Source organism: Miscanthus floridulus, chromosome 1, assembly GCF_019320115.1.
Source record: "Miscanthus floridulus cultivar M001 chromosome 1, ASM1932011v1, whole genome shotgun sequence".
Taxonomy (NCBI): Eukaryota; Viridiplantae; Streptophyta; class Magnoliopsida; order Poales; family Poaceae; genus Miscanthus; species Miscanthus floridulus.
In genome coordinates, this window is record NC_089580.1 from 17,890,430 (window position 1) to 17,906,083 (window position 15,654).

At 41.7% G+C, this 15,654-nt stretch overlaps 2 protein-coding genes across 2 annotated transcripts; one reads left to right on the top strand and one right to left on the bottom strand.

The window, feature by feature from the left end:
* The first annotated feature begins 348 nt into the window (after positions 1-348).
* On the top strand, positions 349-12,660 carry LOC136449650 (probable serine/threonine protein kinase IREH1). The gene is made up of 18 exons (XM_066449801.1): positions 349-994; positions 3,100-3,167; positions 3,260-3,445; positions 3,574-4,911; positions 6,414-6,586; positions 6,721-6,955; positions 8,078-8,170; positions 8,245-8,385; positions 8,457-8,549; positions 9,252-9,462; positions 9,561-9,646; positions 9,934-10,022; positions 10,651-10,702; positions 10,793-10,849; positions 10,942-11,115; positions 11,276-11,353; positions 11,739-11,902; positions 11,996-12,660. The coding sequence occupies exons 1-17, from the start codon at positions 367-369 to the stop codon at positions 11,820-11,822; spliced, it is 3,786 nt and encodes a 1,261-aa protein (XP_066305898.1). The 5' UTR covers positions 349-366; the 3' UTR covers positions 11,823-11,902; positions 11,996-12,660.
* A 269-nt stretch (positions 12,661-12,929) lies between these two features.
* LOC136474784 (uncharacterized) lies at positions 12,930-15,320 on the bottom strand. The gene is made up of 5 exons (XM_066472346.1): positions 15,082-15,320; positions 14,941-14,981; positions 13,662-13,718; positions 13,520-13,576; positions 12,930-13,434 (listed from the first exon to the last, which is right to left on the bottom strand). Exons 1-5 carry the CDS (start codon positions 15,197-15,199, stop codon positions 13,360-13,362), a joined length of 348 nt encoding a protein of 115 aa, XP_066328443.1. The 5' UTR covers positions 15,200-15,320; the 3' UTR covers positions 12,930-13,359.
* Positions 15,321-15,654: the final 334 nt, after the last annotated feature.

The following is a 15,654-nucleotide window of genomic DNA, read 5'->3' on the forward strand; positions in this document are numbered from 1 at the left end:
ATGTCCACTTATGCAATCATGCTCTCATCTCTCTTTAAGCATATTATAAATCTTTAGTCATTATAATTCTATAATATTATGTTTGTCTAGTTACTATTAATGTCTTATCTTAGTCATACACTATCTTCTATCTATCTAGCCAAATTGTAAATTTGATAGCAGCCTATGTTGTGTATCTACATTGCTATACTTACATAGTTACATCTAGTCTCACTAGTCACTCCTTCGGTCCTTGCAATTTCCTCCCGCAGTCCCGGTTCCCCCGCTTGCACGCTCTCCTCCGTCTGTCTGTGTCGCTTGCTTCGCTTCTGCTTCTCCTGCCTGTTCGACGAAACCCCTCCCCGGCGGGCGGGGCGAGGGGGCGCGATGGTGTTCAAGGGGCGCTTCTTCTCGTCGCGACACAAGTCGTCGGAGTCCTCTTCCAGTCCAGACGGCAGCAACAGCCCGCGCACGCCTACCTCGGCGCCGGCCTCGGCATCCGCGGCGTCGCCGGCGTCGTCGTCGTCCTCTAGATCCGACAAGAAGAAGACTAAATCGGAGACCCCCAAGAAGCGCGACAAGCTCTTCGTTTCCGCGGCCACCGCCCCCAAGAGCGCCGCGTCGTCGGCCTCGTCAAGTCCGGCGGGTGATGGGAGGAAGGGGTCCGTGCCGCATCATAGGGATGCGGGCGGCGGGGGCGGGGGTGGTGCGTCGGCGGCCGCGCTTTCGCCGATCCTGGCGTCCTCTCTGGGGCTCAACCGGATCAAGACGAGATCCGGGCCGCTGCCGCAGGAGGGCCAACGCATGGCTGCCGCGCTCGGGAGCAGCAACCTCTCGCGCGGGCAGGGCCAGGCGGAACCGTGGGCTGCCTCAGCCGGCGTCGGCGGGAGAAAGGGCGTCAGCTCCTGGGCGGATACGAGTAGTAGCAGCCGCGGGAAAGGGAAGACGACCGAGTTGCCGACGCGAAGTGCGGTTGGGACGAGCTTGGGAGCAGGAGGGAAGAGCTCTGTGAAAGGTAGCAATTCTGTCTGTTGTTTTTTCATTTCCAAAACCAGTTTAGTTTAGTTATCAAGCATGAGCCTGTAAGAGCAACTCCAACAGAGATGCTATTTTTGATTTTGAATCCAGTTTAGATAATTTGTGGTATAAAATAGACTCCAACAGATATTGTATCTGGCTTTCTAAAATACCCAGCCGGCTATCCCATGAATTCCGCTAGGTAAATAAAGCAAACCTACGACGCTCGCCATCGCTCCTCCCGCGCGATTTCCTAGGTGCGGGGAGTCCTTCCCGCGAGAGAGCGCTTTGCGTGGCTCTATTCTCCCGACAACCCATCGGTACACTGCTTTGTCTGGCTTCGACCCTTCCCGTCCACAACCACCGTCGTGCTCTACGGCGTCGTCGCTTCCCTCTAGGTGCCGGTGCTCGTCAACATTGTCATGGATACGCAAATTCACGTAGCTGCGTGCCTGCGTTCGCCATCATCCTCCCTGTCCCCGTGCCGCCCCAGTGCCCCACACCGGCCGAGCTGCAGGAGGCGGCGGTCGTGGCGGCGCGCGGGTGACGGTGGGAACAGGCACAGCTTAACTAGTCATCAGATCAGCCGCACCCGCACCAGGGGCTCTGTGGAGGCCGCCAAACTCTGGCGCCTTGTAGCAAACTCGTATGCTGCTGGTTCTGCTGGCCACCGCGCTGCACCTGCACGGCTCCAGTAGTAGCAGACTAGCAGCAATGCTGTTCTTTTAATAGAGTACTAGGCTACTACTCCAGTAGAACAAATCGAAGAGATCAGCAGCTAGCTCTGGAAATTGCAGTGATCAGACTTGACAAAGTTCATCTATATTGTGCTGGAATATACAGTTTTGTACTGAGCCATGTCAATGATCTGTACTTTGCAATGTCATCGATAAGAACTCTGTAAAGGAGCTGCTTCTAATGTGAGCATGATGAAGATGCTTCTACCTGTGTTTCAGGCACCATCACGGTAGTTTGCCCGGTTGGGATTTGGGCAGGTGACGTCGAACTTTTCAATATAGAAGATGAGAAATAGCTAGGCTGTTGTAGAGTCCTCTTCTTTTGAGGAGTTTTCTATTTTACAGAATAGCTAAAATAAGGAATTTGGCAACTAATTTTAGACAATCTCTTGGAGATGCTCTAAGCTGGTTATTGATTGTGTCAAAGCTAGGGGTTAAAAGTATGCTATTTTGAGCTCTTGTTTAGGCAGGGATGAGGAAAAATGTGTGAGCAAACAATAGCTGTTAGTTACTCCCTCAAATGCTTACTGAGATGCTAGGAGTTGAGATTGCATCGATTTGTCTTACTATGCTGTAGCCGTTTACACTTGAAACACTAGTGCAAACGAAGGAAGTTTCTACCTGTTTAAAGTGAAATCAGCAAGCTAGGAGGGTTATAATTTATAAGTCGAGTTAGCTAGTACTTGCTCTTTTTGTTGCTTGAATATGAGACATTTCTAATGAGTGAGCTCATAAGCCCTGTTTATTTCTCTATATGCAGCTCATTGGATTTGTGCTTGTTGAAGTGCTCTTCTAGCACATGCTAGATACCATCCACACTTTACATTACTTCATTGACACTTTATCAATGTGTATAGAAGCCGTGGAAGTCAATACTCTGAATTGCTTATTACGCTTTAAGAAATCAATCTGTTTTGAGAATCATAGCACACTGGATGGTAGTTTGTGGTTGAGTGAGAGTGGTTTACTACAAGGATGCATTTCCTACCCCAAATAGCTGATGCTTATGTGATCTGTGCCTATATATTTCTGCACATCCCACATGAAGCTGCATTATGTTAGGCTTGCAAGCAACAAGTCTTACTTTTCCCCATTGGGCTGCCCATAGGACAGTATCTAACAGTTGCAGATTTGATTTGCAAAAATATTAGTCAAATGCTAAAATATTAGTCAAATGCTTCTTCTGCAGCATAGATATCTTGTTTGTGTATGCCCGTAGTAATTTCTCCAATATTTCCTCCTCTTTTTGTCTGTGATATGAAAATATTTGTAACGCTAATTGGTGGGCTCTCCTTTTGGGGCTTTGTTCTATTTTTCTCTCTCCACAACCTTATGTGATACATGGGCTAATCCATCTCATACACAGCTAAACCTAGTGCACAGCGGAACCATTCTGGAGATTTGAGGACACCTACTCACATACCAGAGGCTGCGGTAGTGATATTTCTATTTTTTTTCTTTTCTACGACTTTCATTTAAATAAACAATGGCTAATCCATCCTTGCCTCTTTTTGCTTGCATTTTAGAGTGCATATGATCCGTGTGAGACACCAAAGGAATCCGAGTCTCCACGCTTTAAAGCCATTATGCAGGCTACTAGTGCACCGAGGAAGAGACACCCTGCAGATATAAAAAGTTTTTCACATGAGCTGAACTCTAAAGGGGTGCGCCCATTTCCTTTTTGGAAACCTCGGGGCATTTACAACTTAAAGGTAATCCCAGTCCACCGTTTGTGTGAGACAAGGGTCAATGATACGTCGCCTTGTTTTTTCTTTTACCCATTCCAGTTTTTCAAATATTTCTTAGGTAATAACAATACTGTCTCCTGTTATCTATGCAGGAGGTAATAAAAGTTATCCAGGTGAGATTTGAGAAGGCAAAGGAGGAGGTAAATTCAGATTTGGCAGTTTTCGCAGGAGACTTGGTTAGCGTAATGGAAAAGTATGCAGACTCTCATCCTGAGTGGAAAGAAACCTTGGAGGACTTGCTAATACTTGCACGTACCTGCTGTGTCATGACACCTGGGGAATTCTGGCTTCAGTGTGAAGGTATAGTGCAAGATTTGGATGACCATCGTCAGGAGCTCTCAATGGGTGTGCTGAAGAAACTATACACCCGGATGCTTTTTATCCTTACAAGATGCACAAGGCTGCTCCAGTTCCACAAAGAAAGTGGTTTTGCTGAGGATGAAGTTGTTATCGATCAGCGTGATAAGATTATACAGTCTGCAGATAGGCGGATTTTAACTCAACCAGGTGCGGATGACACAACATCCAGAGCCAGTAGAAGTGATGCAAGAAAATCATACAGTCAGGAGCAGCATAATTTGAAATGGAAGCGCAGCCAGGAGATAAAGCCTGTTAAGCTTCTTCCACCACTTGACACAGATGTTAAGAAAGAGCCTGATTCTCCAACCAAAGAACGGATATCTTCCTGGAAACCTTTTCCATCGCCTGTTACAAAGGTCCCAAAAGAATCTACCCCTACTAAATTGGAATCACCTAATAAGAAAACAGATGCACACTCTACAGTTAGTAGCCATGTTGAATTAAGCAGTCCAGTTGAATCTTTACCACCACAACAGCTTCCTGTCAAGCATCAACATAAAACTTCATGGGGACACTGGTCTGACCAGCCAAATATTTCTGAAGAGGGTTCAATAATGTGCCGCATATGTGAAGAATATGTTCCGACACATTATGTAGAAGACCATTCAAGGGTCTGTGCAATTGCTGACAGGTGCGATCAAAAAGGTGTTAGTGTTGATGAACGCTTAATCAGAGTTGCGGAAATGCTAGAAAAGATGGTAGAATCTTATTCACCGAAAGACCTGCCAAATGCTGCAGTCAGCCCAGATGTTGCAAAAGTTTCAAGTTCAAGCATCAATGAAGAATCTGATGGTCCCTCTCCTAAACTGTCTGATTGGTCTAGAAGAGGATCTGCCGATATGCTGGACTATCTCCAAGAGGCTGATAACACTATTTCATTGGATGACATTAAAAATCTTCCTTCAATGACATGTAAGACTCGTTTTGGACCAAAATCTGATCATGGAATGGCCACATCATCTGCGGGAAGTATGACTCCTAGGTCTCCATTAACAACTCCAAGATCAAATCATATAGACATGCTTTTAGCCGGTAAAAATGCAATTAATGAGAGTAATGATCTTCCGCAGGTAAGAGATACAGTTTCTGTATTTTTCTTCTCTCTTTCTGTTTACATACCTGATGATGATTGTGCTACAAATTCGTCATTTGATACGTGACTAAAGAAGTAGCATTTTTTTTGCTGGTGAAATGTGCAAAGCTATTGACCACAACAAAAGTCAAATATATCGTTATACTTGTCTGCTGTTTATGGCAATTGACTTTTTTCCCCATCCAGCTGCTGCTGCATATCACTTGTAAAAAATAAATGAGCATGTATAAGCATGTGATCCAGGCAATTTGAAACAGTTAATAGATTTATTCTATTAAAACGTATTGGCTATTATGTTAGATAATTGCATGCTACCAGAGTCTATTAAATGCTGGTGTATTTTATCAATATGCTAGGTCTCGTGTTTGCTACTTTAAGTTCAAGTACAGCTGTCCTAGTTTCAAGCTTTTGCAAATATGCAGGCTTCCTAGTTAAAGGTGTGAGGAGAAACATAATTATCTTCTGATATCTCACTTATTGACCTTCCCTTCTAGTCACCATGACCCACTTCTAATCCTTGTGACATTTCACACTTGGTAGGGATGTAGGGCTCTAGCACAACCATAGTATGCAACTCTGTCCACACACTGTCTCTCTCTTGAAAGTTTGGTCTCTATAACTCTGATAGTTTATGAAATACTGCTCTGTTCAATGGGATTCCATAAACCATTCCATTCGCCCAGGACCAGGATCCATATATCAGTGAGGCATTGAGTGGAATTCCTAGAAATTTCCCTTATGGTATATTTTTCACTAGGATTGAAGAACCGATGGAACTGCACCCTGTCATGAGGTTTGAATAGTTTGTATCGCTTCACAAAAAAAGAGATCGACTTATCTTGTAAATCCTATTACTGACTTGAGTTTTGCTGGATATGTTTGTATGGAAATTTCAAACATATTGAATTTGTGGTACTCTGAAAGTGTCTAGAGTAGTGTATTAAAGTGGTGTGTCGACAAATATTTGCTAGAAATGACAGAAGCAGTGAAATTGAAAATTTCAGAAGTCCACAGACTTCAGGACACAGAAATATTTGAAGTAAGTTTGTGACATGGTGAATCGGTTATAGCTTGATGGTCTGAGATGTCCTCTGCATTGGTGGGCGTGCAGACTGAAAAAACATATATACAACTTTTGGGATATGTGGTTATGCTAGAGAGAGCACAAGATTTAGACGGCAAGTAGGCAACACAAGGGGTGCATGATTCCAACACGTAGGTCATACCAGAAATGATGGTTCATCTTGGAACAGTAATTTTACAGTCCTTGCTGGTGTAAGAGTGGGCCTTAGTTGGTATTGGTAGTAGTTGAAAAGGTTCGCATTCTTGTGTTCACATTATTCCTTGTTTGCCTGTAAGGAAAACAAACTTAGGTGTTTAACACTTTTACTCTGGATATTTGGCTCCACCTTGAATTGTAGAATCTAGATATCAAACTTTAGGAGTTGCTATAATAATAATTTCCTTCAATTTGTGCAGATTGTTGAACTTGCTGATATTGCACGATGCATAGCGAATACTCCTCTGGATGAAGAAAGTGCATTATCCCAAATGGTTACCTGCATAGAAGATCTTCAAGAAATTGTTAACTGCAGGAAGCATGAGGCTCTCACAGTGCAGACATTTGGAACACGTATAGAAAAACTACACAGGTGATATTCTTATTTGGACTTGGCCTTCTGTTTTAGTTGATATTCTGACCGCATAAAAAATATTCTTGCGGGCCACTTCATTTTATGAAGCTTATCAACACAGTATAATCCTTCACATTTGTATAATCCTTCAGGGAGAAGTATCTGCAGCTCTGTGACTCAGTCGATATGGACAAGGTTGATTCAGCAAGCACCATAATGGATGAAGAAGACGACATTGTTCGTAGCTTGCGCGCAAGTCCTGTCCATCCAGTGAAGGATCGCACTTCAATTGATGACTTTGAAATCATGAAACCTATTAGCCGTGGAGCATTTGGACGTGTTTTCTTGGCCAAGAAAAGAACTACAGGAGACCTTTTTGCTATAAAGGTATTCATTGGCCTAACTTTTTTGTTCTTTCATGCAACCATGCATACCTTTCGTTAGGCACTAGCCTTATGGTTCATACCCTGGCAGATCTTGTGCAAGTAGTTCTGCCCCAGAAATTGAAACTTTTCCGTATTGCTTCATAGCATGGGGTTCATCCAATTACTTTGTTTCCAAGTCGTGTGCACATATTTCTTAGTGCTGTGATTGCTGTCCAATTAGTTTGATGTCCTTATGTCACCTTCAGATCTACAATGTGAGTCTGCCTTGTCCCTGCACCATCGATTCATTAACTGTTCTCACGAAGTTACACTCAAGCCGAATGGCTGTCATTGAAGCCTATCCAGTAATCAGTTTTTGTTGAACTTGAACAATTCTTTTAAAGAGGAAACGATTATTGCAGCTTGGCTGATCACTTTCCACACCCATTATGATTTGACTATCCAATTAAACATTTGCATTCTTGTGCTGCACATTGTAATTGTGTTTTCTGGACCATGGCTTTGTCTTGATATGTAACAATTTCAATGTTCTTTTTTCTACTGCATATCATCTGAGAGCTCACAACTGGTACCTGCAAGTGTCTATTACAGATTCAGATTGCACCCTGTCATGTCTGTGCTGTTCTTGGGATAACTTTTGCATGATAGCTTTTATTGCTAAGTACCTTTAATGCTAATGGTAATACTTCTGGTATGGGTTTCTTGTTGAATATATAACATATTGCTTGCTTCTTGCAAGCATTATTCTAAGATGTCTAGCAAGTAGCAATACAACAACAGTTTTAATTTTGGTTTCATCTCTATAAGAGCGGCTGTGTTTTACTGTTTTTAAGCTGGCCTGCCAAGTCTGTGACAACTCACAAACCTCCTCTTTCACCTGGGCTTGGTACCAGCAATGTTGAAACAACATAGGAGGGATCTGACTCTGCTGAAACAATGTAGGTGGATTTCTAGCAAGTAGCACTACCATGGCACCAGTTTCACTACAATTTATCAGCTTATTTTCCTGTATAATCATAATAGAAAATTCTCACAAATCCTTAAGTGCATCCTGCTTCCTTTCATTCGAGGGCATACATTGCTATCTTGTTGGTTGATTTAACAAGATGTCTACTTTAAGCAGGTTCTTAGGAAGGCAGATATGATTCGGAAAAATGCTGTTGAGAGTATATTGGCTGAACGTGATATCTTGATTACAGTCAGGAACCCTTTTGTGGTGAGTGAACATACAAATCTGCCCTGTTCCGGAACACTAATAATTTTATTCTGAAATGCTCATGCTTTTGGAAGGTACGGTTTTTCTATTCGTTTACCTCACGGGAGAATTTGTATCTGGTCATGGAGTACCTGAATGGAGGGGACCTTTACTCATTACTGAGGAATTTAGGGTGCCTGGATGAAAATGTTGCTCGTGTATATCTTGCGGAAGTTGTAAGTTTGTAGTATCCATTAATTTTCCATCTTTTTCGTTCCCTTGGTCTCATGATCAGTTTGTTCTGCAGGTACTAGCTTTGGAATATTTGCACTCTATGCACATAGTCCATAGAGATCTAAAGCCTGACAATTTGTTGATAGCCCATGATGGACATATTAAGGTTCAGAGACATGCACATGCTCATTAAACCTTCTCTCCTTGTTATATTTTGTTTGTTTGTTTGTTGTCTGGCTGGTTGAATATTTTTTATGTATAATTTGATATGTTCAGTTCTTGCAATCAAAATGCATAATGATAACATTTTTTTTTATCACAATGATAACAGTTATTGGCAGTTGTCAGAACAGCATGTACTAGATTTGTAACAGGAGAAAACATGTGACTATTGAGGATAGTTGTTTTTACTTTTAGAGATCATGATGGATGTTTAGAATGATGCTATATGTTTTTTTTTTGAACTTCACATACTGAATATAAGGCCATGCTTATTCTTGGAGATTTTTTTCCTTGAAGAAAGGCAGCACTTTGTTGCATTTCACAAAAAAGCCAAGTACAAACTACTTTTACTGTTCAATTTTTCATGTCACTAATTTAATACTCCCTCTTTTCCAAATTATAAGTCACTTTGACCTTTTTTGGTACATCAAAATTGCTATGTATGTAGACCAACGTTATGTCTAGATACATAGCAAATTCGATGTATCAAAAAAGTCAAAGCGACTTATAATTTGGAACGGAGGGAGTATCCTTTTCCTTTTATACTTCTATGGACATGCAAATTCATTTTTGTTCTTAATTTGACTTGGTTACTTGTACTAGTGTGTTTTCTCTGTGTGCTGCTTATTAACGTTCATTTATCCAGTTGACAGATTTTGGATTGTCCAAGGTTGGTTTGATCAACAGCACAGATGATCTGTCTGGTCCTGCTGTTAGTGGGGCTTCACTGTATGGAGATGATGAGCCTCAGATGAATGAACTTGAGCAAATGGATCACCGAGCACGGAGACAAAATCGTTCTGCTGTTGGAACTCCTGATTATTTAGCACCAGAAATCCTTTTGGGGACAGGACATGGTAAATTCTGAGCAAAGTCAGTTTTTAGGCTCACTATACCTATTCATTTTGATTACTATTTGATACTAACTACTTTATTATTATGTATATACTCCTAGGTTGCAGTGCAGATTGGTGGTCTGTTGGTGTCATTCTGTTTGAGCTCATTGTTGGCATACCTCCGTTCAATGCAGAACACCCCCAGGTATTGTACATTATGTTAAGTGAATAATTGTTTGCAGCTAGTTTATCAATCTTCCTGTAACTCTTACATGGTCATAAATCATAACATCGAATTATCAGTTTAACACAGTTGCAGCCAATCAGGGCTCATTAGATATTTTCTGGAAAGAAGTGTTCATTATCAATGTGTATTGGCCATTGGAGCAAATATTCACCATTATACTATCAGACTTCTCTGTAGATCAATTATCTGAAAACTTTGTTTAGAATTAGCTTAACATTATTGTTATTTTCTACTTGTTTCTGTAGACAATTTTTGACAATATTCTGAATTGCAAAATACCTTGGCCGCATGTTCCAGAAGAGATGAGTTTTGATGCACAAGATTTAATTGACAAGTAAGAAATATGTCAAACCTTTTTTCAGCACTCAATTGTTTGTGATATTGGATTCCATGTTATAGCCCCTTGTGTTCAAATGTCTATTCAGTAGATAATTATGCTCGTTTGCAAGTATCTTAATAGTGCACGCAGTTTAAGGCTAATCACATTATGTTTTTTGCATGTTTGATTTGCTTCAAAGTCCACACATATTACCAATGTTATTTGATCCAACATTCTTCATTAACTATTTAAATATGCTTAAAAGAGAACATAAATATGTTCTTCCATATATTAATTATTAAATCATCAATGAACTATTAGCCTATTACTTTATTAGCGGTTGGATCAATGTTATCTATTAAATTTTGAGAATGAGAGCATCAAATTGTTATAGGATATGCTATCTCCCATCAGTTGTGTTATGTTGTTTTAAATTACTCTAGTTTCTTCCTCAGAGTTATGGCTTTTCCCTTATATTTGTTCGGATGTTGTATGTTAATACAGGCATATGCTATCGACAATACAAATCTCAATTGCAGTGCTACTTATGTAGTTCATACCCAATTTCTAATTATCATAGCAAGTTAATTTCTGCTATGATTAAATAAAACTAACCTGAAGATCTTACAACAACTTTGTCCAGATTATTGACAGAAGATCCTCATCAACGACTAGGAGCAAATGGTGCCTCAGAGGTATTTTAAAGACACTACAGACCATCTTTCTTGGTTATTCTTTTTTTTAAAAAAATGATATGGACATGACGGGAATCCTGTTTCATTTAGGTTAAACAACATCCGTTTTTCAAAGACATTAGCTGGGATACCCTTGCTAGGCAGAAGGTGAGGAAGGGGCAAAATTTACCTAACTCTTCAAACTTGTAGTGCATATTGTTTCTGTATGTATGCCAGGGATAACAGAAAATCATTTGCAGGCTGCCTTTGTTCCCTCCTCAGATAGTGCATCTGATACTAGCTACTTCACCAGTCGCTATTCTTGGAATCCATCTGATGAAAACATATATGAAGCATACGAGTTTGAGGATTCCAGTGATAATGGAAGCCTTAGTGGAAGCAGTAGTTGTGTGAGCAACCGCCAAGATGACATGGTATGAGTAATTTTCTTATTTATTTGCTGAACAACAAATAAAAACTAACCTTAGAGTCTTAGGGGGAAAAAAAGTCAAAAAGAATACTGTATTGTGCATAGTTGATCTAGCTTTTTGTTTTTAAGTTCCTTTGCTAACTGTTCCATATATCTTGTACCAGGGGGAGGACAGCGGTGGCCTTAATGAGTTTGAATCTAGTGCAAATGTCAATTATTCTTTCAGCAACTTCTCGTTCAAGGTAGATATACTGGGCTATGATTTCGTATCATGTCTTTGACAGCAATCAAAGCTTGGCAATTTACAAGATTAAATTATCATAGAGCAGGCAGTCTGCTTTTACTTGATTCCCTCTCAACTTTAGCCACTTCACTCTTCTCTTTGTTTTGCATCTCAGCAATAGGCAAAAGTCTATATTTGCACAAGTAGTAAATATCAACATTTGCAATGTTACCGCAGTTGTAGTACCTGTGAGCTAGATCTTGAATGCTACAAAGGCAGTATCCTTTCTTCTTAATATGATGATACGTAGATCTGCGAGTTTGAGAGAAACAAAGTCGCTATCCATTGATAACTTGCCTAGAAGATTGTACCACAACATTCCTCTGACATCATTTTTGGTGCAGAATCTATCACAACTTGCTTCCATCAACTACGATATGCTCACCAAAGGATTGAAGGATGATCAACCGCCAAGAACAGAAACGTAGCAATCAATCTAAATTTTGATTGACTCATTTGAGTAATCAAACAGTCTACAAGGTGCTCGCGTGATGTAGGTCTTGTACATGTAAGTAGGCACTTCACTGTTATATCACCTCTTCTATTTGCACTTGACTATCTCTCAAAATGTTATAGCTGTTACTGTCTGTCACTTCTGCAGATCAAAGCGTGAGGCATGGTCTGTTCTTATTGAGGCTGTTCCTACATCTCGCGTAGTACAGTTTTGCTGTTACCTTGTTTTCATGACAATTGCCATGCCATCATCAGTGAATCACCCTTGAACAAATTTGGCATGAGACCTAGGAGCGCTGTCTTTTTTGTTCCTTTTTTTTAAAGGGTGGGCCTGGTGCAAGCGGTAGAGTCCCGGGTTCGAGTTGCGGTCTCCTCGCATTGCACAGGCGAGGGTAAGGCTTGCCACTAACATCCTTCCCCAGACCCTGCACAGAGCGGAAGCTCTCTGCACTGGGTATGCCCTTTTTTTTCTTTTCTTTTTTAATTGTAGTCCCATTATGAGCCTTGGGTTTGCGGAGATTGGTCTAGGTTACTGTATTCAGAATACAACCCCTGAAGATGTAGGTGGGTTTCAGAAAATTGCCATTCTGGCATATAGTTGACGATAGTTCGTTAAGCTGGTGGCCCGCTGGATTTCCTGCGGCCAGAACTGATCACAACATTTTGATGACCGTGGAATATAGCATTTTGCTAAATGTGTCCAGTGTCCCAACAGAATCAGGGACATTATAAGAAGAATATTAACCGACCGACATTATAAGGATATCAAACGCTACCAGCGTTTTATGCAATTCAGAATTCGATGGCCATCTATATATGAGTTCTTGGCTGTAACAGTCCAACGGCTGTCTACAGATGTTATGTACAGCTAGTTGGAACCGCAACGGTCTGTCCAGTGTCATGTCGAATGCAACTAGTCGTCGATGAAAACGATCGACCCTGCTCTTCGCACTACCTGTTCTTTATTAAACTCACAGAACTCGAACTCTTATAGCTGGGTAGGCTAGATAGTTTTTTTTAGCATTGCCAAGAGCAGTGTCATGTCATACAGGAACTCAATGAACACCCACGGGCCACGGTCCGCATATAAGAACTAGAATGGACACCCGCTTAAATACGGATGAGACATTTAACCCGGCTAGCCCGAGCTTAGATATTTGCTGTTCTTGTTTAGAAATTAGAATACTGAAGAACTAACAAGCTTAACACAGAAGGCTCCGACAAATAACGTCTACGGCCACGAACCGGTTCGAAAATGCAGCTCAGGTCAATAGCGATTGGAAAGCTTTAAGCAGACATGTGCACGCTCGAATAAAATACAAAACAGGTTCAATCAAAAGGAAGTTTGGCAGTTACAAAAAAAAATAGTTTGGCACAACGCATGGATCAGCGCATCCATGTAACAATGTCGAGGAGTAGACTGCAACTACTATTTTAACATCAATTGTCAGGTCAACGCTCGAAATTTCTTTAGCACCAATGCCATATCCGTAAAGGTGGTTGAAAAGTCCCTCAGTCTTCTTTGAAGTTAAGGCCGCATTTTGTACACGTGTAGAATATCGTCTCTCCCTCATCTGCTGAACGCATCTGCAATTTCCAGTGTCAGGAGCAATAATTGAATACATAAAACCAGGAAGGGTGGCCATCAAATGCTGAAGGATTGGTTGCTAACCTGCAAGCTGTAATATTCGGCTTCTGGATGGTCGCAGTTTTTACAGGATTTATTTGTCTATTTGCAAAAACCAGATTTGTGAATATCCCAGAATAACAGAACTTATTAGACTAGCAATATATTTTAAGGACAAACTACTTACCAGTGGTCTTTGCACAACAATGTCCTCCGTTGGTGTCTTTAACCCTCTTCGAATGTCCTGCAAAACAGCACACGGTAAAAACCAAGAAGCACACTGATGATTGAACCAGTCTAATTCAGTATATCAGACAACTCCTCGTTCCTGCTAGAACAAAAGTACATACAGGATATGAGGATCTGTTCGGCTCAGCGTATTTGCACCTGTAATGGTTCACGCTGCTATCAGATCACACACATCATGTTTGCTTGGTTTGGGCCGGAAATGATAACCAAGGGATCAGATATGGGCCTATGAAACAATTTTACCATCCACCTCCCTGTGTTATCCGATTATGCCGCACGGACACTACTCTTCACTTCCGTGACCCCTCTCTGCTCGCATTCACCACCAGCACCCATGCGCCGGCGACTCCAACTGCCTTGCTGCATCCACACCAGTGAGTACTGCTGAGTGCCAATCCCCCATCCCCTCCCTCTCCCTCTCTAGCAACCTTTTCTCCAAACCCTAGCCATATTTTCAAAACCCTAATGTTGATCATTGCAGTTCTCATTGCTCCCATCAAAACACTAATGGAAATGAAAAACATTCCCAAAGCCAACCGAACAAATGATGCTTTCGGTTCCACTGTAACAGCTAGCACTGTCAACTGATTACATTCCCATTACTGTTCCCAGCATTGAACCAAAAAGCACCTGAAGTCCAGCAATTGAAATTTCCATTCAGCAACTATGCCATACTACTGCAAAAGCTAGCACTGTCAACCGATTACATTCCCATTACTGTTCCCAGCATTGAACCAAAAAGCACCTGAAGTCCAGCAATTGAAATTTCTATTTAGCAACTAAGGCATACTGCAAAAGCTTAGTTTGATAACACATCCCATAGAATTCCTTGGTAACACATCCTATAGAATTCCTAGGACAATATAGCATATGGTCCGTATGCACTAGCCTAAAAAGGCATCAGTGCTTAGTTCAACTGTTACTGTACTACACAAAACTTCTAAATTTACACTAGAATTCACCACTGATGGCAATTTCCATAATTTCAGAAAACATGCCCATCTTCCTATGTTGTGCGTTTTAACTCTGGTATTCTCCCAGAAATTCAAAGGAAAATCAACCTAGACCACGCCAATGGCCTCAGCAGTATGGTTGGGGAAATTTTTGATAGAGAGGTTCTTCTAGGCTATGCGTTTTCGTCTAGCTTGAAATACAAGGCGATGAGAATAGCCTCAGGAATCACTAATCAGGACTAGAAAGGGAGCCGTGAGTTTTACCTCGGCGGTCATCGTGTACTGTATTTGTTTCCCTTCAATCTCTGCGAAACCGGGAAAAAATGCGTCATTATTATCGATTAATCTCACACATCAACGAAGGGGACACTGGCACAGGAGAATGCGGCGGAGGAGGAAAGAGACCTTTGGCATCGCGCTTGAAGCCGCATAGAGGGCAGGAGGCGGAGCGGACGGAGTCGAAGGTGAGGAGGGTGCCGCATACGCCGCAGAAGAGAAAATCGCGCGCCTGCCAGAACGCCATGGCAGTCGCTTGCTCGGTCGCCCGGTTCCCCCTACCGCGCCGCCGCCTGAAAAAACACTCTCCCCGCAACGAAGCCAAGCGCCGCCTGATGCGAGGGTGGACTCCTATAGCCCTATAGGGTTTTGTAGTGGGCCCGATGTTGGCCCAATGGGATTGCCTAACTTGAAAGTGCCTGGTGACATCATCATGCCATCTCTACGCTAGTAGTAGAAGTTTATTTGTGGCTCGCAGTGATGAATTAGATTAGAGGCTTTTATCTATATGTCATTAAAAAAATTTATAATTATACATAAGCCATTAAAAAAGTTAAGCCCTCACGAATGCCATCGTTCTAAACTTCTTTGCTCTCTAAGCCATTCCATCCGCTTTTCTACTTAACGGTGTTAAACAAACAGGTGAAATGACCATTTTATCAGGGTCCGTTTGTCAGCCACCCAAACTTTCTCTTTCTCTTC